Source organism: Mirounga leonina, unplaced genomic scaffold (genome assembly GCF_011800145.1).
Source record: "Mirounga leonina isolate KUSES-001 unplaced genomic scaffold, KU_Mleo_1.0 Mir_129, whole genome shotgun sequence".
Classification (NCBI taxonomy): Eukaryota; Metazoa; Chordata; class Mammalia; order Carnivora; family Phocidae; genus Mirounga; species Mirounga leonina.
The window spans coordinates 41187107-41213400 of record NW_023270323.1 but is presented as its reverse complement, the minus strand read 5'-3'; the positions used below and the strand labels follow the sequence as shown (position 1 = coordinate 41213400).

The 26294-nt window shown below is 37.3% G+C and overlaps 1 protein-coding gene across 3 annotated transcripts in view; it reads right to left on the bottom strand.

The window, feature by feature from the left end:
- The window catches only part of FRYL (FRY like transcription coactivator), a 259607-nt gene that overhangs the window by 108349 nt on the left and 124964 nt on the right, over nt 1–26294 (bottom strand). For all 3 annotated transcript variants that reach the window (XM_035005015.1, XM_035005016.1, XM_035005017.1), the window contains 7 exons: nt 22674–22727; nt 19570–19709; nt 18533–18629; nt 7173–7252; nt 6463–6543; nt 4520–4688; nt 4138–4230 (listed from right to left, as the gene is read on the bottom strand). In XM_035005015.1, coding sequence (XP_034860906.1) covers nt 4138–4230; nt 4520–4688; nt 6463–6543; nt 7173–7252; nt 18533–18629; nt 19570–19709; nt 22674–22727 — 714 coding nt within the window. The remainder of the gene's footprint in view (nt 1–4137; nt 4231–4519; nt 4689–6462; nt 6544–7172; nt 7253–18532; nt 18630–19569; nt 19710–22673; nt 22728–26294) is intronic.

The following is a 26294-nucleotide window of genomic DNA, read 5'->3' as shown; positions in this document are numbered from 1 at the left end:
TCCACTATTCTGTCCTCCTGCACTGGGATCCAGCTGCATCAGCTAGCTTTTGCAGTTCCTAGAACATATCATGCGTGGTCTTACTTCAGGGCATCTGCCCTGGTTTCTTCTACCCAAAAAGCTCTTCTCCCAGATACAGCACACCTTACTCCCTCGTTCCTTTAGTTTTTGCTCAGTTGTTTCTACCTCTTTTGAGGTGGAGGTCTCACCTAATCACTTTATCTAAAATTTCAACTTCCTTACTCCTTCAGCAATTCTTCTCCCCCACCTGACTTTACATTTCTCCATAGTACTTATCACCATCTACATACTATATATTTTATATACTAGATGACTATCTGTTGTCTGCACTAAAAGTAGCTCTCTAAGAGCAGGGAGTCTTTCCTACCTTGATCATTCCTGCAATCCCTTTGCATAGAAGAGGCTCTGATACAAAGAAAGCATTCCATACATGTAATGAATGAGTAAGTAGAGTCCAACCAGGCAAAGGGCGGGGGGGGGGGGGGGGGGGGAGGGGGAGGTTATTAAAGAGGCAAGAATGTTCCAGACAGAAGGAGCTCTATGTGCAGAGTGGATGCTATGGGTTGAACTGTCACCTCTCCCGCAACCCAAATTCAGATACTGGAATCCTAACTCTGCGTACCTGTACCAAATAATGTGTGACCTTATTTGGAAATTGCAGATGTAATTTGGTCATTGCTGATGTAATTAGTTAAGTTAGGATGAAGTCCTATTGGGGTACGGGGACCCTAATCCAACATGACAGGTGTCCTTGAGAAAAAAAAAAAAAAAAAGAATTTGGACAAAGACGCACACAAGCAGAATGCCATGTAAAAATGAAGGCAGAGTTCAGGTGATGGTTCTCTAAGCCAGGGAATGTCAAAGACATCAGAAACCTAGGTGAGAGGCACGGAACAGATTCCCCAAAACTGTGAGTCAGTAATTGTTGTTTAAGCCATCTAGTTTGGGGTACTTTGTTAGGGCTGCCTTAGCAAACAAAGCAAACATGGCAAAAAAGAATCAGGTAACACAGTATTAATGGACCACAGTCAAGGGTCTTTCTTCCTACAACCTGCTCCTTTTAATTACCTTAAAAATACAACCTAATCCCAGTTAGGTACCCGGCAAAACCAGATTTTCACATAAGGGGGAAGCACCAATGACAACCTGGGATTGGATAAGCAGTAATTCAAACCACTTCTAGAAAAAGAAATTGAAGTACATGTACTAATGATAATAGACCAAAACTGACGGTTTTATAAATGATTTTATAAATTATACCATCTTGGCTAGAAGCGGAAGTTAGTAACTCTCCATGTATTCAGGTTTTATTTTAGTTGAAAATTTTAAATGTGGAGAAATTTATTTTCATGTTGCGAATCAAACTGTAGTTTAGACTTATATTTTATAATATTGAATTAAATGGCTTGTGATCTATATATTCATATGAATTGATTTGTGGTATTCAGGTCCTGTCTAGGGCATGTTTAGAAAAGGTGGATAGGGAATTGTAAGGAAAGTGAAGAATTTCAAATATTAATGACAGTGACTGGCATGATTTTTTTCTATACCTGTCTTGAATATTTACTTATAAATATTTGAAGATTTTTTTTTTTAATGGGTATGAACAAAAGTCATGAATTACAGCTTTGCAGGTAGTTTGAGTCAGATAGCCTCCCACTCCAGTTTTTAGCCATGTGAATAGTCTGTTTTCTTTTTGATAAAATAAACCTATCATTTATAAAACCATTATGGAATGTAAGAGAATCAGATATATAGACCCACACATATAGAGCCAATTGATTTTTTTTTTTAAGATTTTATTTATTTATTTGTGAGAGAGAGAGAGAAATGAGAGGTGGGGAGGGGCAGAAGGAGAGAGAGAGAAAGAAGCAGACTCCAGGGAGCCCAAGGCAGGACTTGATCCCAGGACCCTGAGATCATGACCTGAGCCGAAGGCAGATGCTTAACTGACTGAGCCCCCCAGGAGCCCCCCAGCCAATTGATTTTTTAAACAAAAAACTAAGCTACTTAGAAAGAACTGTCTTGTCAACAAATGGTCAGATGGTGCTGGAACAACTGGATATCATATGTAAAAACAAAACAAAAACTTAAAATCAGTTCATACCTCAACCATACACAAAATTAACTCAAAATGGACCACTAACCTAAAATTAAATCCTAAAACTAAAATATAGGAGAAAACCTTTGAGACCTTGGGTTAGGCAAAGACTTCTTAGATATGATACAAAAAGCACAACTGCTGAAAGAACAAAATGATAAATCAGACTTCATCAAAACTTCTCTTCCAAAGACGGTTAAGAGAATGGAGCATATATCTGATAAAATATCTGCATCTAAAACGTATTTTTAAAATATATTACGGTGCCTGGGTGGCACAGTTGGTTAAGCCTCTGACTCTTGGTTTCGGGTCAGGTCGTGATCTCATTAATCATTGGATCCAGCCCCGATTTGGGCTCTGCTCATGCATCAGTACAACGGCTAAAACCAGAACAATTGGCTAAAGCAAGAGTTGGTGAGGATGTGGAAGAACTAGAACTCTCACACACAGCCCCCTGGAATGCAAAATGTGGGACAATTTTGGAACATGGTTTGACAATTTCTTTAATAATCAAACATATACCTTCCATTTGGTCCACCAATCTCACTCCTAGACATTCCCCCAAAGGAAATAAAAGCATATGTCCCATACACAGAGTTGTGCATAAATGTTCACAGGAGCTTCATTTGTAACAGCCAAACACTGGAAACCACCCAATATTCAAAAACAGGTGAACACATAACCAAACCATGGTATATCTATGTAAATGAAATACTACTCAAAAGAGGAAAAACCCACTGATATATTCCACAACATAGTTGGAACTCAAAACAATAATGCAGAGTAAAAAGAAGCCAAAAAATGGCTTTGTACTGTAAAGTTCCATTGATATGAAATTCTAGGAAAACCAAAACTAACGTGGAGTGATAGAAAGACAATCGATAGTTGCACTGCCCAAAGGTGGGGTGAGTGGAAGCAGGAATTAAAAAAAAAATAAGGAGACTTTCAGGGTGTGATAGATATGTACATTATCTTTTGCGGGGGAGCGCAGAGGGAGAGAAACTTAGGCAGGCTCCATGCCCAGTGCGGAGCCCGACGCGCGCCTCGATTTCACAACCCCAAGGTTGTGACCTGAGTCGAAATCAAGAGTCAGATGCTTTACCAACTGAGCCACCCTGGATCTCCAGATATGTACATTATCTTGATTGTCGTGATGGTTTCACTGGTACATACAAAGGTCAAACGGTATACTCTAAGTATGCATAGTTATTATATGTCAATTTTACCTCAAGTTTAAAAATGAAATGATATATATGAAAAGAATATTTACACAGCAGTGTGTAGTATACTGAAAGTGAGTAGCATATCACATATACAGAACTGAGTTGGGTTAGGGAAAAAAAAACCCGTGGGAAATAAAAAACCTGGCATCTAAGTATTGTACAATCCCTTAATCCTATTTATAGCATGCTGTTACTAGTAACTGCAAAAATTATTTTCAAATGACACACTGCTTTTATACCAAGGAAGGCTTTTATAAATCTGCTTCCCTAGATGTTAGGATTATTATAAGTATGACTGCACTATCTTCTAAATAATTTAGAATATACAGTTTGACAAGTATGATGAATGTCAGCAGCAACTACAGAACATTTAAAATCGAGACAGTCCTGTAAATGCCAAGGTACATGTTACAGTACTTTTAATTTCTTCAGAGGCTACTAAAATGGCCACCACACCGTAGGAAGGAAAAGCCATGAGTAAATGCAGTATGTTGCACTGAGCTATTTCAGGCGGCCGTTACCTAGAGGCATAACCTAGAAGCTAGATTGCAAATACTCCGCCCTCTTAACAGTCTCTGAATCTTAAGGACCTGGGCCCATTCTTTTAATTAAAAGACTAATCAATGCTCTACTAGCATTTGGCTAATAACCATTTTCCCCATATCCACATTATATTCCAAGTTTCCACTTATTAGTCTATGAAATTACCAGAAGGTAAGACTATTTCATGTGGCAACTTCTTCCACAAAAAGGTACCTTTCACATACAATATAAAAATAAAAATATACTTACAGCAGCTACAGGGATAAGAATCTCCACAAATAAACCAGCAAGTGCATGTTTTATATCTTTATCTTTTACTTCTAAGAAATACTGAGCACATTCCTTGAGGGGGAAAGAGGTATAATATTAAGTTCACAAAAGAGGAAGATTTAAGAATTTTCATATCATGATAATTTTGTAAATACTGTCATTTTACCAAAAAGCTAAGGTCAAAACATGCTCAAATTAAAAAAGAAAGTTAATTCACACTTGTGACAAATTTAACAGTTGGAGTAAGGAATTAATAATGATGTCATTAATTTATATACATTTGTTTCTTTTAAAAAGTCATGAAGAGCAAGAATAACCTGTGAGGCTAATTCTAATCCCTGCAATGGAGAAAGTATATCACCTGCATGAACTGAAATGATGCTTCAAAATCTTCTACAGGATACATTTTCACTCGAAAAAATTTCATTCCCATTATTAAGCTGATGATGCTTTGAACCACATGTGGGCTCTGTTCCTTTTGCCGTAGTTCTTTCAATTCTGTCACAAACTTCTTCCTCACAGCCTGAAACCTTTAATATACACGAATATATAATATGATATGAATTTAAAACACTAACTTCCCACATGATATTCAACATGGAAATCTTTAGATATTGTACCTAAACATCATCTCTTTTCTTGGCCCTCCTCAAAATTACCAGAAAAGCATAGAGAAAAACAAAGTTATTTGTCATTCCGAATCCGCTGTTCATTTATTTTAAAATTACAAGTTCTATAAGGAGATAAAATAAGATTTCTTTATTCCTATCATAGCATCAGTACAGCTCCATTACCATTTAATAATCATAATAAAAACAAAATCAAATAATCCACCCATAAAACGTCCCCCTGTAAATCAGATAGTGTCTAATTTTTAAGGCTCCTTTATATAAAGTCTTTAATTTGAGTTATACGGAGAACAAATTAGGGACTACAAATTTGTTCAAAGACATGAACCAATCAGTTTTAGACCACTATCACTTAAAATTAATTTCTCCTTATACTGGAGAAAAACTGAAGGAGAGGAATGGGAGAACATGGTCTCGCACAATGGGAATAAGCGAAAGAACCCGAAATGCTTTCAAATATAAGCACCATCCTGGATTCAAATGACCACAACTGATAAGGGGTGTTTTTCTGTTTACACTCCAAAAAGATACCTAACAATTTAATAACCAATAATACTTAATTTCCCCCCTCTACAAAATATCAAACAGCTCAAGATTTTACTATTAATGTTACTTGGGGAAACCAGTTCCTGAAAATAAAAATGACAAATGAAGCATATTTTCCAATTGTCAGTGACTACAGAGGGGGGAAAAAATAGTGCATACTAATGAAATACGGATACATGATAGAAAATACTACTTATCCACTTCCACTTGAGTCTTGGGGAATACAATACCATTTTCCACGAATGTATTCTTTTGCATTTTATAAAGAAAATATAAAGTGGATAAAAACCTTCCCATTGCAATAACACTAGAATCCAAGGGTTTTCTCTTTTATTAAATTTCTCATAATAATTATTAGTCACTAAAATCACAGGAACTAAACATTAACAAGAATTGTAGTTGGCTTCTTAGAATTTAGAAAGGTTTTTATCTGATGATTTCAGGACCAAAGACTCTTTAAATGACATCAAGAAAATCTTCATTGATAACTTTTTACCTCACAAATTTCCCAGTAGCAACAAAGGAAATTCAAAATCTTCCATAGTCTTCAGAGCAACCACAAGATACTAAAGACAAACTTTTTTACTATTTACTATAATGATGGTTCAAGGCAATTCAATAAGTGTAACTCCTAATGAACAACACCTTTATGGAGTAATCTATTACCTCCTTTTTCTTTTTTGGTATCTCTTCTACCTATCCAAAACTCTGGTGCGTTTTAAAACAAATAAGGTAATTAGGAGGAAGACACTGCACTCAGAAATGAAAGTACTCAACTAGAAAGTATTAAAAGTCATTATTAGCTCTGTAGAGTTCTAAAAAAATAAAAAAGACTTAAAAAAACACTTCTCATAGAATAGTTAAAAATAGGCAATAAGGTAATGTCCTGACTATTCCTGGTAATTTCCAACTTCCTCAATTCAGACATTTACGGAAAACCCCAAATAAATGAAAACAAGTTGTGAACTTAATGTATGGATTTAACTTTTAAATCCTCTAAGGAATAGAGCAGCTAAGTAATAAAAGGTGGAGTTCAAAATAAATATGAAAAAAAAATAGATCTAAAACTATTATATTAGTAATGAAGCATTCTAAAACACAAATTGAAATCAGGATTTATAACACTTACTTTGATTGGGCAAGAACCCCTATCACCTCTGCATATAAATCTGCAATAATATGCACATTCCCAGTGTTGGTTCCTGAATATCTAAAACAACAAGAGAACAAATGCATTATCAAATTTTTCTACAAACTCTCCCTAATAAATCTGAAAATTTCTTATCAGGGTGTTATACAGTTTTTTTTCTCTGAAGATTCATCTATAGGATAATAAAAACCACATGAATTTTCTTCTATCTGGATTTTACTGTCATGAAATCTAACCTTCTAATTCTTATGTAAATCCAATCAATAGTTTTAAGAATTATTTTAATAAAATCTTTCCTATGGAGGCGCCTGCCTGGCTACCTCAGTTAGTACAGCATGTGACTCTTTATCTGAGGATCTTGAGTATAAGCCCGACACTGGGCATGGAGCCTTAAAACCAAAAGACCAAAAACCAACAACAGAAAACACCTTTTCTATAAGCATTTGGTGTGGATTCTGAAAGAAAGAAAAGAAAGAAAAGAAAGAAAGAAAAGAAAGGAAAGAAAGGAAAGAAAGGAAAGAAAGAAAGAAAGAAAGAAAAGAAAGAAAGAAGAGAAAGGAAAGGAAGAAAGGAAGAAAAATTGCTTTGAACTCTAAAAACAAATAATCAATGAGAGTTTGAATTATACTTAAATGGTCTAAACCTGGCCAGCAGACAAAACAATGACCCCAAGCTAGCATTTTACTTACCCTTCCTTATGTTTAAAGTGCTTAAAAGCTAAGTTTAGAACTTCATGAACTAAGGGATCGGGCACAGGATGAACAGGAATCTAGAACAAAAAAATTATCAAGTCAGCAAGAGCTAAGTAGGTTACAAGTCTTTTCTGAGTGTTCTCCACATTTCAACTCATTAAATCAATAAATAACCAGGTTTCCATTTCCATGATATGATCTACTACTACTTAGTCAATCTTCCCTTTTTCTAAGGATGTTACTTTGTCTGAGAATTCAGTTACCCATCTAATTTAATAGGCTCTAAATTTAAGAACGTTAGCTTCATAATCACAAATCCCTGAACTCTGGCCCATAAAGCGGAAAAAGCAGTCGCGATCGCTGATGTGACTGTAATTATTACTGCCCGGAAATTACAAAGACACCCACGTGTACCTCTCTGCGACACCAATAGGAAAGCAATCTCTGGCTGAGCCAGCCACACATTCCATTTGTCTTGATTTTCTATCATAAACAGTAGCCAAAACGACACCAACTTTTCCAATTTAAAACTATTTGTGGCCTTGTTCCTATTAGAAATCTGTCATTTAAATACCTTTGTTTTAATTCTTTAAATGCTCCTTCCTAAGCCATAAAACAAATCAAAATGTTTAAACCAGAAAGTAAAATCCCTGCCCCATCCCCCTTTTATAATCACTATTAATAGCTTAGTATATATCCTTCCAGATTTTTTCCTACACACACCCACACATACACACCTTAGTTTTCTTATTTATTTTTATTATGTTAGTCACCATACAGTGCATCATTAGTTTTTGATGTAGTGTTCCATGACTCATTGTTTGTGTATAACACCCAGTGCTCCATGCAATACATGCCCTCCTCCTTAATACCCATCACCAGGCTAACCTATCTCCCCACCCACTCCCCTCTAAAACCCTCAGTTTGTTTCTAGGAGTTCAGAGTCTCTCATGGTTCATCTCCCCCTCCAGTTTGCCCCCCTTCATTTTTCCCTTCCTTCTCCTAATATCTTCCATGCTATTCCTTATGTTCTACAAGTAAGTGAAACCATATTATAATTGACTTTCTCTGCTTGACTTATTTCACTTAGCATAATCTCCTCCAGTCCCATCCATGTTGATGTAAAAGTTGGGTATTCATCCTTTCTGATGGATGAGTAATATTCCACTGTATATATGGACATCTTTATCCATTCTTCTGTTGAAGGGCATCTTCACTCTTTCCACAGTTTGGCTATTGTGGACATTGCTGCTATGAACATTGGGGTGCATATGGCCCTTCATTTCACTACATCTGTGTCTTTGGGGTAAATACCCAGTAGTGCAATTGCTGGGTCATAGGGTAGCTCTATTTTTAATTTTTTGAGGAACCTCCACATTGTTTTCCAAAGTGGCTGTACCAACTTAGATTCCCACCAACAGTGTAAGAAGGTTCCCCTTTCTCCACAACCTCTCCAACATTTGTTTCTTGTCTTGTCAATTTTTGCCATTCTAACTGGTGTAAGGTGGTATCTCAGTGTGGTTTTGATTTGAATTTCCCTGATGGCTAATGATGATGAACATTTTTTCATGTGTCTCTTAGCCTTTTGTATGTCTTCTTTTGAGAAATGTCTGTTCATGTCTTCTGTCCATTTTTTGACTTGTTTTTTTGGGTGTTGAGTTTGAGAAGTTCTTTACAGATCTTGGATATCAGCCCTTTGTCTGTAGTGTCATTTGCAAATATCTTCTCCCATTCTGTGGGTTGCCTCTTTGTTTTGTTGACTGTTTCCTTTGCTGTGCAGAAGCTTTTTATCTTGATGAAGTCCCAAAAGTTCATTTTCACTTTTGTTTCTCTTCCTTTGGAGACGTGTCTTGAAAGAAATTGCTGTGGCTGATGTAGAAGAGGTTACTGCCTATGTTCTGATGGATTCCTGTCTCACATTGAGGTCTTTCATCCATTTTGAGTTTATCGTGTGTATGGTGTAAGAGAATGGTCGAGTTTCATTCTTCTGTATACAGCTGTCCAATTTTCCCACCACCATTTATTGAAGAGACTGTCTTTTTTCCATTGCATATTTTTTCCTGCTTTGTCAAAGATTATTTCACCAGAGAGTTGAGGGTCCATATCTGGGCTCTCTATTCTGTTCCACTGGTCTATGTGTCTTTTTTTACACACCTGAGTTTTCTTAAAATGATGCATCTTTCCACGTCAGTACTTCAAGCTCCTTTCTTTTCAATGGCCATATACTACTCAGCATATTATAATTTATTCAATGAGCTTCCTATTGCTGAACATTTCATTCCAGATTTTCAATAATCAATATAATGCTATACAATAAACATCGTGTACGTTTAATGTTATATACTTGTATAGTTCCATGGGAGAGAGTCCAAAAGAAGGAACTGATGGATCAAAGATTATAAAAGTTACCACTGATATATATTCAAGGTCTATATATGTGTGGGTCTGTTTTTGAAAAAGCTCACTATTCTATCAATTTTTATATGTTGGTACTAAAATCATAGAGTCTTCATTATTAGACTTTATGAATAAGTTCTGATGTCTGGTACTGAAAATCCCCCTTATTTTTCTTCAGAGAGAGCTTAGCCATTTTTGGCCCACTGTTCCTCCATATTCAACTTAGAGTCACCCTTCGAAGGTACACAAAAAATGTCAGGATTTTCATTGGAGTTGCAATCAATCTATACATCAATTTGGGGCTAACTGTATTCTACATTCACATGGAATATCTTTTCACTTCTTTAAAGGCTTTTGGCAAGGCTTTATAATTTTCTGTTTTTGTCCTTTGATGGGCTTATTTCTAATAAATGTGAAGAGAAGCTTGATTTAATTAGTAATAAGGAGAATGAAAATACACAAGGTATCATTTTACACCTCCTCAATGGGGAAAAGTCTGACAATACCAAATAGTAGAGATAATGTAAATGAATGAGGTTTATAGACATTGCTGGTGTTAAGTTTAAATCAATTTTTTATATAGCCAACAATCAAGTGAAGCAGATCAAGTATGCCACCTCAAAATATGTCACTTTGGCATGAGAATTATTTTGAGCTGAAGGCAACTGACAAAGAGCAGGTGCAAGAAAAGCTCTCCAGCTTTTCTTTTTCTGCCTAAAAGCAGTCTCCCCTCTCTTTCCCACACCAAGAAAACAACAACCGTTATCATCAGAACCAGAAAGCTGACAATGAGATAGGTCTGCACAAAGCTTACTAAACAGCCCTTATCTTCCATTAGTTTCCCCCATAGATTTTCCTTCCCCCAATTTACCACCCCTAGAAGCCCAGACACTTTTCCTTTGTCTTGTCACTTCACAAGGTACTGCTCTTTGTTAAATTTTAGGGCCAACCATTCTGTCTTCAACTTCTTTTCCATGAAGACCTCCATATGCGTATGTAATAAACCTTTTCTCCTGTTAATGTGATGTTTCTCAATTTAATTTGTAGGGCTCCAGGAATGAACTTAAGAGGGTGGAGCTCCACTACACTAGCAATTATATGCCTAAGAAAATTATTATGTATAGCTACACACTTCATGGATTAATCCTAGCAACATAATGTTGAGTGAAAAAGTAAGTCCCAGAGGACAACATACAGTATGATACATTTTTAAAGAAAATTCAAAGACAAGAAAAACTTACTATTCAAACATATGAAAACATTTTTTAAAGAAAATAATTAACATAAAAATCAGTATAATGGTAAGAGAATAGCCAGGAAGTGAACTAGGAGAGATTCACATAATTAGGCTTAAGCTATCGGGTTTTTTGGGCCTACAGGTAACCATTATATTGTAAACAAATACAAAGGCAGCCACACAGAGACCAATGATAACAGTGTACCTTGAACCAGGATCATGATTTATCCCATTCTGTGGCCCGAAGTCCAATTAAAACAAAACACATAGGAATTCCACATTTCCCTATTTTTTTTAACTATATATATTACAGAACACCTCATCAATAGGATAAAATCATAATAGAGATTTTAATTTATCAAGAAAGCCACAAACTAGACTGGGGGAAAGAACAGCAGGGAACTCTAATTATTCAGAGATGGTCAGGGAATGTTTCTTGAGGGTTTGATAAAGGGGAGGTTTTTATTTAAAATCTACAAAGGTAAATCAGGAGCCTATCAGGAGGGAGCTGAATTTAGTCCTGAATAACGATCAGGAGCTAGTTCAAACCTAGTAAATAGGAGAGAGGCATTAGAAACAGTAACCACAATTACATTGTAATAAGGGACAAGAGATACAAGAAATCCAGTAAGTAACTACTCATTGATGTGTATTCAGCTCAATGAGAAAGTGACTAAACTCACACAACACAGAGGAGAATACTAGCGTTTTAAAATGCTGTCCAGGGGCACCTGGGTGGCTCAGTCGGTTAAGGGTCTGCCTTCGGCTTGGGTCATGATCTCAGGGTCCTGGAATCGAGCCCCGCATCGGGCTCCCTGTTCAGTGGGGAGCCTGCTTCTCCCTCTGCCCCTCCCCCTGCCTGTGTTCTCTCTGTCGAATAGATAAATAAAAATCTTAAAAATAAATAAATAAAATAAAATGCTGTCCAAGCAGAGGGAGGCATGCAGCTAACACAGCTTTGAAAGGCTCATGGTGAACTTTTACTCCAGGATGGAAGGCTATAGCTTTATCTTGGCTAGGCAGATTGATATTTGTTGTTGAACAGAGGAGGATCAGAGAGAGCATTTGTCTCAGATTTCCTAGAAATTGGGACCATCCTAAAGGCCTGTACCTGGAATCCAATTTGAAGAAAATGAAGAAAATGTGCTTCATCACAAAATCAAATAGGGATTAAGTGAGGAAGCAGCTGTAATCCAAACTCTACCTTTCTTAGTTCTCAATGAACCTTTTAAAAGTAGTAGCCTGATAGAGAAGTCTATTCATCTGTTTGTAGAAGCCAAGATTTGAAAATCCCATGTTAATAAATTGTACAGAAACGGAATTTATTCTACACAGGAAGGTTCAAGAATTCAGACTCTACAAGAATAATCTCAACCTCTGTCCCACATTGGAAGACTAAATTTTAAACCCAGGATTTCTTTAGCAACTAGAAATACTTAACTAGGAAGTTCATGATTGACTATATAATTATAAAAAGCTTTTCAGGGGTGCCTGGGTGGCTCAGTCGGTTAAACATCTGCTTTGGCTCAGGTCATGACCCCAGAGTCCCAGGATCGAGCCCCCCATCAGGCTCCCTGCTCAGTGGAGAGTCTGCCTCTCCCTCTCCCCTGCTCCTTCTCTCTTGCTCTCTCAAATAAATAAAATCTTTAAAAAAAAAAAAAAAAAAGCTTTTCAGGGACACCTGGGTGGCCCCATTGGTTAAGCATCTGCCTTCAGCTCAGGTCATGATCCCAGGGTCCTGGGATCGAGTTCTGCATCAGGCTCCCTGCCCTTTGGGGAGCCTACTTCTCTCTCTGCCTGACACGCACCCTGTTTGTGTTCTCTTTCTCCCTCTGACAAATAAATAAAATCTTTAAAAAAAAAAAAAAATTAAAAAAAGCTTTTCAATCTTTTATAGGCAGACACTTCCTCATAGAAGTGTAACAGTCATGTTCTGTCGATATAGGAATTTCAGAACATTGCTGATCAATTAAGTAGAGGCATGACAATCTTTTACTTGGTACTCTGAATACCTCTTTTTAGGACAGTACTATTATCTCATATTAAGAAGAAACTCAAAACAGTATTCCCAAAGTGCTCCTTTTTTTACACACCAAGCTGATGAATTTATTATAAGTAAACTATAATCGGGGCGCCTGGGTGGCTCAGTCGTTAAGCGTCTGCCTTCGGCTCAGGTCATGATCCCAGGGTCCTGGGATCGAGCCCCACATCGGGCTCCCTGCTCTGCGGGAAGCCTGCTTCTCCCTCTCCCACTCCCCCTGCTTGTGTTCCCTCTCTCACTGTGTCTCTCTCTGTCAAAATAAATAAATAAAATCTTTAAAAAAATAAACTATAATCAAACCTTTATACAATAAATAAAAACATTTTCTTCACTATAATGATAAAAGTGTAGAAAGACCATGGATTTTGGTTTAATCAAGCCAAAGCTTCTCTTTTTACTAGTTATATAACCTTGAGCAAGTTTCCATTTCCCTACCTTAAAACATAGACAACAGACTGGAACTCTATAATCAATGGCCCTGAGAGAATGAAAAATCGAGTATAATACAATTGGAGATTGATTCTTGTCCTCTCACCTTTTCCATCTTTTTCTAAAAGGGACTAGGCCAAAATTCTTACCTCCTGAGAAAGCAGGGCACACAAAGGGACTAGAATACAAGGATGGAGATACTGAGGGGAGAGCCTGGTACGGAAAATGGCAGGAAACCAGGGCCCATTCGAGAAGCAAGGAGGCAGATGTAGTCTCCCAGCTGATCTTCCCTCAACTGGGCCCATAAATAGGCCCTAGGGTAACAAAAACAACTACTATCATCAATGCTGCTGTCCCATGCATCCCAGTCAGCCCTGTGGCTACCCACTGATGGTTAAAATGGAGCAGACACCTACCACCAGGGGCTGACAAACTTCAGTAGGGAAGAGGCTGTCCGTGGATCAAGCAGCCTGGCTCCCAGAACCTATTCTAGAATTCATGGCGCTAATCATACAGGCTGGCTGCAGACATTTCACTGACCTTGCAATAATGCAACTCTGCATTTTATGTGATTTAATTTTTTACACTCCACTTACTGTGCTGTGGTTTTCCCAGACTGATTTCCTCACAGGAATGTTTAGTGCGCTCTAGGCCAGAGATACGATATACAGGTTAACTCAAACCTGTAATTTCTCCTCAACTGTCTTATTTGGTCCGGCGATGTCTGATGCCTACCAATGACAGCTAGGGGCACTCTTAGCCATGCTATATACTCTATTACTCCCCTACCATGGCCACCATCAACCCTTTTTATGCGTCTGTGTGTCAGGTATTAGGTAGGCATTTTTATAAATATTACCTGTAACACTTAGTCTTACAGGGTAGATGATTATCCCCTATTTTACAGATGAGGGAACTAAAGTTCGGAAGCTGATGTGTACTTCTCTAGAAAATACTGTATGCCCAGTTTCCGACATATAAAAATGCATTGAATAAAGGAAACAAATAAGGAAAGAAAGCTTTCAATTTTATCATATTGTACCCAGAAAAGAGACACAGAAATAGAAGTGAAAGAAGAAACAGGTCTTATCTTTAATTTTTGGAAGAAAAAAAGGACCACCTCTAAACATTTTAAGAATGAACATTTTCAGGATGCACAGACATTCTTAAAATCCCTATTTCTCCCCTTATGTTCAGTAATAATAATGATAGTAATAATAAAATCATTCTCAAACTGATTCTCAGAAAAAGGCAGCGGGGTGTGGGTGGGGGCAGAATCCTATTTCAGCTTATAGAGGAAAAGTTCTACTTTCATGGAGTAACATTCCCACCCATAGTATCAAGACTTTTTCAGGTCTTGTCATTTGAGATTTTAGAAGCAGCTCTAATTCTACTGCAACATTCCAGAAGGATATATATCTAGTAGACTCTAAAGAATACCCGGGGGCGCCTGCCTGGCTCAGTCAGAGGGTCATGCAACTCTTGACCTCAGAGTCATGCATTCCAGCCTCACGTTGCATATAGAGATTACTTAGAAAACTTAAAAAAAAAAAAAAAAATTACCCAAGTTTTATTCCAAGGCCATTCCCACCACCACCTCCCAAACTTTAATGCTTTTATCACAACATCAAAGTGAAAAATAACAAAATCAGGGTAAGATATGGATACTGTGGAGTCAGTGAGGCTCATTCATTACCTAAGTGACCAGCTTTCAGTGCAAAGGGGAATGAATACATTTAGTCTCAGAAAAATCACAAATAACTGCATAATCTTCAGGGAACTCATCCACATCGAAAATGCAAATGTTAAATCTGAAAATACTAAAGATGTACTCCACCTTCTGATACTTCACAATAGCACAAATAAAACTAAGCCAAGAGCTGGAAGTGGTTTACAAACCAAGTTTCCCAATCTTCTTATTTGTTTCAAAGAGCAAATGTCTGACTAAAATTTCATATGAAAAGAAAATTGCTTCAAACTTTCTAAAGGTTTATGTTGCCGTTTAATCATGCTTTTGCTATGAATTTGAAAGCCTTTGGTATCAACATGCTAAAATTGGTAGTTGGCCATGACCCCAAAATTATGTTTGACTTTCTTGAAAAAATAAAATCAGTCCTCTATCATCTTGAATTACTTTTGTTCCCACAGTGAATCACACTCATTTCATCACATTTATACTAACTCAATTCTTTGTCTAATTTGTCATGATTAAAACTTTAATTTTCCAAGATGCTGGCCATTTCACCTAATTTTGTATCACTGATTTTACCAATATTTCTATTATTAATGGGAGAAAACTTGGAATAAAACAGTGAACTAACTTTATAATCATCAGCCAGTCACTAAATTAAGAACATTTCTTTATCTGCAAGATGAAAATAACAGATAATACTTATGGAGCACTTTCCATGTCCCAGGCGTTACTGTATTTAATGCTTATGATTCTACAAAAATGATATTATCATCCCTCTTTTACAGACGGGGGAAAAAGGTAGTGGATAATAACTTGCCCAAATTACACAGCAAGACAATGACAGAGCTGAGATGAAAACACTTGCCCTGTCTGTCTCCCAGTTTTATTACAATGACCGGCTGATACAAAGGATATAGAGCCCTCAGGCGTTATGAAGAGTTCTACACACGCATGAAGACATGACAAATTATTCAAGAAACAAAAAAACGTATAATATATGAGGTCAAGGACTAATCCGTAAAGAATATTTACTCCTCCTTATGACTGGCCCAACCATGTATCAATACTTCAGTACTCCTGGGACCGTCCGTCTCATCAAAATAAAACTGAGTCACGTTTTAATATGTCTCTTATAGTGGGGCAAAAGTAAAAATCCTATTAAATTCAAGATATATTACATTGATTAGTCTCCAGATCTATTAAACCCTACATCACTTTGACACAGTAGAAAATTGGGTTAGTTTGTCATGATATTTCAGAAAGCTCTATTGATTTTTACTTCATTTTCTCTGGTTTTATTAGTTTTGAAGAAGTGAAAAAGACTTCCTTCTACTGGGGAAAAGAAAAAACACCTATGTCAGATTTTTAATAAATAAAGTATCTCTGTGTTCTTTGTGACAGATTTTATTCTTTCATGGGTGCATTTGAGTGAAAGTATGAGGATAATGAGTAAAAGAGAGAAAACAGTAAGTGGAAAGGCCACTGTAGGTTGGAACAATATGGTGACAGAACCAAAAAACAGAGCTTTGCTATTAAAGCTGTTGTAGGGATGCCTGGGTGGCTCAGTTGGTTGGGCGCCTGCCTTCGGCTCAGGTCATGATCCCAGGGTCTTGGGATCAAGCCCCGCATCCCTGCTCATCGGGAAGCCTGCTTCTCCCTCTGCCTGACACTCCCCCTGCTTGTGCTCTCTCTGACAAATAAATAAATAACATCTTTAAAAAAAAAAAGCTATTGTATTTCTTTTTTCATACTTTGAGTCCATTTCAACCATGGATCTGAAGGGATTTTGTGGAATGAACCTGAAAAATGTGCCCCATGGAAGTTTATAGATCCAATGATTCTCTCCTCCAGAAGAGCCATCTGGATTATTTTTTAAGAGGAGAAGGAAGGAGGACGAAGACCAAGAGGATGGGGAAGGCGAAAGGACAGGGGCGGGAGAGGGGAAGAGGAGAGAGAGAAACTGACATAGGGCTTTCTGTGCACGGAAGCCCTGAAACTGCAATTTGGGGCACCTTTCAGAGGAGACACCGAATGGCAAGTAAAAGAATGTCCTGGGAAACAAAGGAGAAAAGGCACCATGGAGCCAGATCAGAGAGGGGCCTGAATGTCTGGGGGAACTTACAATTTCTCCTGCTAAAAGAAGAAAACCTGCATTATTGAATCAAGCAAAGAAGTGCAAAATGTTGGTTACCAAACCACTCACATGACCTACATGGGCACACAGGAGATGCTAGAGGTCAACCACAATGAGTCCTAGGCAAAGTCTAGTCATGGTCAGTGGCCGCTCTGGTCCAAAGCTCTTCTATCCCTAATTACGCTGGCCTCAGGGTCTTAGGATCCCAGCGAAACGGAGATGACAGAAAGCAAACCTGGCTTGTTAGCACAACTCCCAGAGGAAACTTCTTTCCTACACCTAGGGCAAGACCTTTATGAAAGGCACAAATTAATTAAAATGATTTTCACCTTCGATTAACTCACTTATCTGTTTTTCACATTTCAAACTTGTATGTGCAGATTTCAGATATTCAGACTTCAATGATTTTTCACATGTTACAAAAACAAAGGCAAAGTATAAAGAAATACATCATTCAAATAATTTTATATTGCCTCTGTCAAAAAAAATTGGCTGTCAATTAACTTTATAGCTAACATTTGCTGTTTGTTTTCATATTATATATTCTACTTCATTTTGTATAACAAAAACAAAATCCCTATCCAAACAGGTCATATGCAAAATGTGATTTTTTTTTTTCTTTTAGGTTTCCTAACTTTTTCAAAACATCACAGTGTACGTGGCTGGAAATATGTGGCTTGTGTTTGATAACTTTTTAAAGACTACAAACTCAAGAATACTTTCATGCATTTGAACAAAGTAGTTGATTTTAGTAAATAAAAAAACAAAAATGGACCTCCCCCCCCCAAAAAAAACCCTTTCAAAATCAGTACAGGTATTTATATGTATTTAAATGTATACCTGTACTGATTTTTAGTAATAAAAATATACATGATACCAGACTTCAGATGTTAAACTCATGAGTGCAGCGTGAGCACATGCCAGCATCCTAACCAACACTGAATAGACATTAAAACATTATCTTGAGGTGTTTTCACTTGTCCAAAAACCATTCGCACTTGACAATTCAGTGTTCCCCATGTCAAAGTGCCCCTATCCCTTAACTGTAACTGCACAATTACTACATGTTGGAACGCAGGCTTGATGGCTTCAGAAGAGAAATTCTTTGAAAGTGGACTGAAGTCGACGAATGACAGGCAGACTATATTCACAGCTAAAGCCCCACATGTAACCCAATTTCCATTCAGCTCAATTTTGCTAACAAGATCTCCTATCTTAGACGGCATTTTACAAGGATAAAATGAATAGGAAATGATAGGTACAATCCATGAAAGCCCCAGGCACCTGAAGGACGTGTAATTATATTATAGAAATCTAGCTAACGTGGGCCAGAATTTTAGACATAACATCCTAAATAAGGTAAATGAAACATGAAGGCAAAATAAGAATAAGAAACATAAACTCTGCAGACAAAAGAGCTTCTTACCTGCTTTAGAACTTCAACTAAAACTAAACAAAAAATGAAATCTACTGCTAAGTCTCTCCTTTCAAGAAGATAATCTCTTTCACGTTGTTGTTCATCCCTGAAACAAGAACCCCAAATTAGGATTGCACTTAAGACCATAAATCTTAAAATAGCTATTGGTTAACAGTTCGGTTATTTACTGAGCTCCTCGTAAGCCTGGTGTCCTACGGCAGCTGACTGTTCAAGCTGTTCTTAAATTACCCAATGTATGTACACTCTCATTTTCTTTCTCTTGTTGGGTATTTCGTACAGTACTGATGAACACGTCACTACTATATCTGTCAGAAATTAAACCCATTCTAAAGCAATCAGTTAAGAAAAATATTTTAAATTTTATTTAGAAAATCTAACATTACTCCATATTTGATTAGTATTTTTTTAAATTAAGAACTGAAATAAAAGTAGTAACTCTTCTGATGAAAACAGAGTGCCAGCTAACTTCTTGCATATCTAAGGTGAAAAATCACAAGTGGCATCAAATAAAGTCCAGTTCCAAACAACGGATCATCTCCTGAACACAGACAGATGTTCTATGCAAAGCCACCTCCCTGGCAAATTCGAAGAAGGGAAAGAGAAGTTCTGGGATTTGAGTACCAAGGAGAGTCTCACGGTATCATAATATAGGGTTTGGCAGTCCTCCTGTATCACAATTGCTTCCCTTCACAAACCATAGGAACGGGACCTTCTTTGAATATTTTCTTAACTTCAACTATTAAAGGTCCGCATTGAAGTACTGAAATGATGCTCCTGAAATTCATTTTTGCATAACTATCCCAGTGATGAGTACCATGGAGATCCATCGACCTTAACTGGTACCTTCCCTTGATTTACAGTTAAGTATGGACTATGCTTTCCCTTTACTATCAGTTTCATAACAAAAGTAATCAATGTTTTTCCTTAGAAACCAAACAATACCGGTCTTGGGTTGAGAACATTATCGCCCCCTTCAACAAAAGGATTTCAATTCTAGGTAGAAGAGTGGAAAATGAGCCACTTACCCCTTAGACTTTGTGCTAGACCGAGGCCTGTACTCATAGGATTCATCTTCAGTTCCATTCTGGCGTCTGTACCAGTCAAACAAGGTGCGAAGTAAGGAAGGGAGACAGTGCTCTGCTACTGAGCTCATAGAGCTTATCAACTGAAAACATAAGATATTACCAGAAGATAAAATACATCATCAAGGTACCACACTCCTAACTATTAGCCATCACTGGCAAATGATTAACATTTCTAGGATAAACAGAGTAACTCAAATGCGATAAATGTGTTTTAAAATAAAAATAAGAATTAGGGGTTTATCCAAGTAACAAAGTGGGCTAAGTTACCCACTTTTATAATACCCACTATTAATATATAATACCCACTATTAAACTTTGCCCACATCCATTCAGTTTAGCTTAGCAGCTTTCCACCTTTTTCCTGCCTCCATATGCTACTCACATATGTAAAAACATGACCCTTAGTAATATCCCTGATTATACAGAAGGATACCTATGGGAGAACTGGTATGCATAACATGAGAAAACCACACCTGCCTCCTTCCCCCTGACCAGTTCCTCCTCTATACTCACGTGAACAAAAGGTTGTAAATATTGCCACTAGAATGAGTGAAGAGATGGAGGAACAGAGAAGACTATGTTATGTTAGAAACTGTGCAAAAGTAAACTTTGTATCGTTCTGATGTGGAACAGAGAATTTTATAATTACATTATTAATTCGTGACACCCACACATGAACATATTAGAAATGTGTTGTAACAAGCTTTTAAAGCTTAGAATATAGAAGCAGACAGCATAAAGATAAATGTAGTGGGATGAACAACTGCTATTCAATTTGAGGCATCCCTGAAACTATCTGATTCTAGGTGAATATCAAATCAATTTCACAAATGAACTCAGCCGTTCCTGGAGCGGCAGTTAAGAGGCACACCAGCCATCCTTAGCAAGCAGTCCCCAGGGTCACTCTTCATCTGGAGGATCTCGAGCAAAAAATCGCTCTTCATGAGAATTTCTGATCTGATGCAACTCATTGCTCATAAAATTAATATTTCAAAGTATACAGTCAAACATGCTTCACTCCTTTTTTCTTAACTAAAAAATGATAGGTTGCAGAAATACTCAAGGTCTTGTTCAGGTCCAGGACTGTAGAAAGTGTCAGTTAATGAAGATAAATTGATACCTCTAGGAATTAAACATTTACTTTTCCTAATATTTGATAGCCTTCATATAACTTCCAAATGTACTTCATTCAAGGAAATAGAAAAGAATGAAAGTTTTATTTGATTGTGTAAGCTCTTTTTCTTTTTCCTTATCTCTGCCTTCCTTTAATCATGCTTTTATTTATAATTACCATAATTTGACAGGTAAATAGTTTCTAATATAGGAAATTAAACTAAAAATAAGATTCTAATTTAACTAATTTTTCAAATTTATATTTTATTAACAATGAACAGTATCACTCAAAGGCAATCCTTTTAATATCTAAAGAAGGAACAATAAAATTACCATCCATTATTTTAAATATAAAGTTTCTACCACACTTGGCTTTTTACTGTGGAAAAAAAACTGAACTATGGGGCACGACTATTTAAAGTTTCATTAATCATTTACACAAAAAAAAACAACAAATGGATATATTCCTTAAAAACACTGTTTAATAGGATTTCAAATTCTGATTATACATTTATTCATTAGTGGATTTAAGATCTGAATAATCTAAATACCTTTAAAATAATATAGTAATAAAATAAATAAAAATTACTAATTAGTAATAATTAATACCTTTTGCAGTAGCATTGAGATTTGAAGAGCCTTATATAAAGTGATCTTAATATTACTTTAACAGAGAATTAGCCTTCCTATCTATGGTTTCTTCTTAGACCAGTGGCTACTCACTAAGTGTATGCATCAGAATCCCCTAGGAGCTATTGTAAAATACAGGTGCTGGAGCACTGCTCTTGGTAATTCTGATTCAGAATTGGGTCAGAATCCAGAAAATACAATATCTTGTTAAGTGTCCACCAGGTAATTCTAGCCAGTCATCCTTATCTAGTCAATTAAACTAATATGAACATTAATCTCTGTTTCCCAGATACATAATTATGAGAATAGTAGTACAGGAATACTAGGTACAAATGGAGAGCTAATCTGGGTTATTGGTTTTTGCAAACAATATATAATAAAACAATTCTTGAATGAACATAATTATGACAGAAGAGGAAAGAATTAACATTATAGGAATATCACACTCAATTTTAGGTATTAATGTTCTATCTTAAGGTTCTGATAGCCCCAACAAGAAAAAACAAAAGTTAAAAGCTAAAATACTATGGGGCACCTGGATGGTTAAGTGTCCAACTCTTGATTTCAGCTCAGGTCATGATCTCAGGGTTGTGAGACTGAGCTTCATGTCGGGCTCCATGCTAGGCATGGAGCCTGCATGGAGCCTGCTTAAGATTCTCCCTCTCCCTCTTCTGTCCACCCCCTTCTGTCCCTTTCTTTAAAAAAAAAAAAAAAAAAAAAGGTAAAATATTATTATGTGAGAATTGTGTGAATTGGTACACCAGGGAAGATTGAGGTATGTTAATTGGAAACGTTTTAAGAAAATTTCAAAGGGCACAATAAAGAGATTACCAATGAAAAGTAAAAGTTTTAAGATGCTAAATGACAGAAACCGGGGCACCTGGGTGGCTCAGTTGGTTAAGCATCTGCCTTTGGTTCAGGTCATGATCCCGGGGCCCTGGGATCGAGTCCCACATCGAGATCCCTGCTCAGCAGGAAGCCTGCTTCTCCCTCTCTCTCTACTACTCCCCCTGCTTGTACTATCTCTCTCTCTGTGTCAAATAAAATCATAAAATAATAAATGACAGAAACCAATCAAGTTCACAGATCATTCCATGAACTATAAAGTTCAAAGTTCATAACTCCTTCTATTTACTTTGTTAAAAAACAAACTACCAATTTCAGACTGAATCTAATGTGTAATGATATAAAGGATCACTAAACAAAATAAAATAATTTCTTAATATTGGATATATTTGGACCAGACTGTTAGGATGAACATTTTCCTTTCAGGAAAATATATCCCCCCGAAATTGGCATACCTGGTCAAACTGAAGATCTTCACCTCTTTGAAGAGATCTAGACAATGGCTTCTCCTATGGTTAAAAAAAAAAAAAAAAAAAAAAAGCATATATACAAAATATGAGAAATCTTATATATATTAACAGATTCATGAGTTGGTTTTGTTTTTGTTTTCATTTGTAATTAGATTTTAAACAAAGGTAAGACTCCCTCTTTTTAATACACACACACACACACACACTTGCTACTACATACACAGAATACCTCTTTGGAAAAAAAAGAAATAAGTGTTTGCAAATGGGGAAAGAAACTGGATAGTTAGGATAAAGGGAGGGTTGGGGACTGGGAGTGGAAAGTTGTTACTACAAAGATTTTTGTACCATTTGAACTTGCGTATCACAGAAGCCAAGGGAAAAGAGTACTACATAAAAAAAGAGCATATTGACAGTGAAACATGATACTTTGGTGAGGTGACCTTTCAGTATGGTTGCTTCCTATTAAGTTAAGCTTCCAGTTTAGTGTTGTGTCTTCCTTCAGCACACAACAGTACTGGAACCTTTTTCTTTTTTTTAACTTTCCATTTGTTATGTTCATTTATTTGCTGAAAAAACAACTGAGTTCCTACTATGAGCAAGCAACATCCATGAACCAAAGAGGACTCAGAGGACTCATTGTGGAAAGCTTAGACCCTTTAATCTTCAAACAATGGGTCTGGGGACATAACTGGTAGTAAAGTCTCTCCACCCTCTCTCACCTGCATGTGCACTCTTCCTTGCTTATATGAAGAAATGACTCAAAAGAGGTCAGTCCAGATTACTGTCTAAAGTTAGTATAGAAAGAGTGTCATGGGGGGGGCACCTGGGTGGCTCAGTCAGTTAAGTATCCCACTCTTGATTTTGGCTCAGGTCATGATCTCAGGGTCATGAGATCAAGCCTCACATTGAGATTCTCTCTCTCCCCCCACTCTCCCTCTCTGGAAGGGAGGAAGGGAAGAAGGAAGGACAGAAGAAGGAAGGACAGAAGAAGGAAGGACAGAAGAAGGAAGGACGGAAGGAAGGACGGAAGGAAGGAAGGAAGGAAGGAAGGAAGGAAGACATTGGGGGCATAAAGGGGCCTCCACCCAGTAGAAAACAAAGGAGTGAAGGAATGGGCGTGATTCTATGTTGCAATGGGTTGAGAGGAAGGGGGAGCAAAGAAAATCCTAGACAGATAGAAGTTTTGATGGACACTGGACACTCTGATGGTTAATTTTATGTCACAGGTTACCCTGTGATATTTGGTCAAACATTTTCTGGGTGTGCCTATGAGGATGTTTTGGGATGAGATTAACATTTGAATTGGTGGACTGAGTAAAGCAGGTAGATTAAGACTCCCTTATGTGGGTGGGCTTCATCTAATCAGTTGAAAGCCTGACCAGAGCCAAAAGGCTGACCCTCCCTGGAGTAAGAAGGTACTCCTGCCTGACTACACTGAGCTAGGGCATCAGTCTAGCCCTACCCCTTTGCCCATGTCAAACTGAAACATGGGCTTTCAGACTGGAGCTTACACTACCCACTCTCCTGGGTCCCCAGCCTGCCCACTGCAGACCTTGGGACTTCTCAGCCTCCAGGATCATGTGAGCCAATTCCTTCCAATAAATCTCTCTTTATACACACATACCCTATTGGTTCTGTTTCTCTGGAGAATCCTAATAAAAACATCATTTCTGATTTAATTTCCTCTTTGATCCAAAGACAGAATATGTCCCGGGGGCGGAGGAGGGGGGAATGTGTTCTACATTTACAAACAGCATAAGAAGGACATTATCTAAGCAGTTAAAAATACGAAGCAACATCAAAGTACAACAATGGGGAATTTGGGTCAAAAAAATCATGGTATAGCTACACATCAGAGTATTGTATAGCCAGTAAAGTGACAGGTAGAACTAAATTTGTAGATTGGGAAAATGTCCTCAATGTATTAATTAAATTAGAGAATAACAGATATAATCCTCTTACAAAAGGATAAAATGTATATATGGTGGTATATACATATATAAATACATTTAAAGCTCTAGAAACATATTTACCACATACTAGTAATAAAAACAGAGTAATAGGTTGTTTTGTGGTTGAACAATTAGCTTACTTTTATTTTCTGTACTTTCTACAAAGAATGCAGATTACTTCCTCTCATTCTTAAACTTGAGGGCTGTTCTTGAGTTTCCCATTCTTAGTGGTATCCAGCAAATCCATTTAATTTTAGAACAATGTAGTGCACAACCATGAAAGTTATGGTTACAGAACAGACATGTTTTAAAATATGAGAAAAACAATATAACTAAACAAAATCATGAATTATGAAGAAGTGATTTTCTTTTTTTTTAAGATTTTTTTAAAAATATTTTATTTTTTATTTATTTTTATTTTTTTTATTCTTATGTTAATCCCCATACATTACATCATTAGTTTTAGATGAAGTGTTCCATGATTCATTGTTTGTGCATAACACCCAGTGCTCCATTCAATACGTGCCCTCTTTATTACCCACCACCAGGCTAACCCATCCTCCCACCCCCCTCCCCTCTAGAACCCTGTTTGTTTTTCAGAGTCCATCGTCTCTCATGGTTCGTCTACCCCTCCGATTTCCCCCCTTCATTCTTCCCCTCCCGCTACCTTCTTTTTTTTCTTAACATATATTGCATTATTTGTTTCAGAGGTACAGATCTGAGATTCAACAGTCTTGCACAATTCACAGCGCTTACCAGAGCACATACCCTCCCCAGTGCCTATCACCCAGTCACCCCATCCCTCCCACCCCACCCCCCACTCCAGCAACCCTCAGTTTGTTTCCTACAATTAAGAAATCCTCATATCAATGAGATCATATGATACATGTCTTTCTGTTTGACTTATTTCACTCAACATAATACCCTCCAGTTCCATCCATGTCGTTGCAAATGGCAAGATCTCATTCCTTTTGATGGCTGCATAATATTCCATTGTATATATACCCCACATCTTCTTTATCCATTCATCTGTCGATGGACATCTTGGTTCTTTCCAGTTTGGCTATTGCGGACATTGCTGCTATAAACATCGGGGTGCACGTACTCCTTTGGATCCCTACTTTTGTATCTTTGGGGTAAATACCCAGTAGTGCAATTGCTGGATCATATGGTAGCTCTATTTTCAACTTTTTGAGGAACCTCCATACAGTTTTCCAGAGTGGCTGCACCAGCTTGCATTCCCACCAACAGTGTAGGAGGGTTCCCCTTTCTCCGCATCCCCGCCAACATCTGTCGTTTCCTGACTTGTTAATTTTAGCCATTCTGACTGGTGTGAAGTGGTATCTCATTGAGGTTTTGATTTGGATTTCCCTGATGCCGAGCGATATTGAGCACTTTTTCATGTGTCTGTTGGCCATTTGGATGTCTTGAAGAAGTGATTTTCAAATCTAGCTGTCACCAAACCTCCATGTACATGCCTGTATGTTTCTATACATTTAGCTTTAAAGATCTTTTTAAAAAATATTTTATTTATTTATTTGGCAGAGAGAGCAAGCGAGCGAGCATGAAAAGGGAGAACAGCAGAGGGAGAGGGAGAGGCAGGCTCCCCACCGAGGAGGGAGCCCGACACGGGGCTCAATTTCAGGACCCCAGG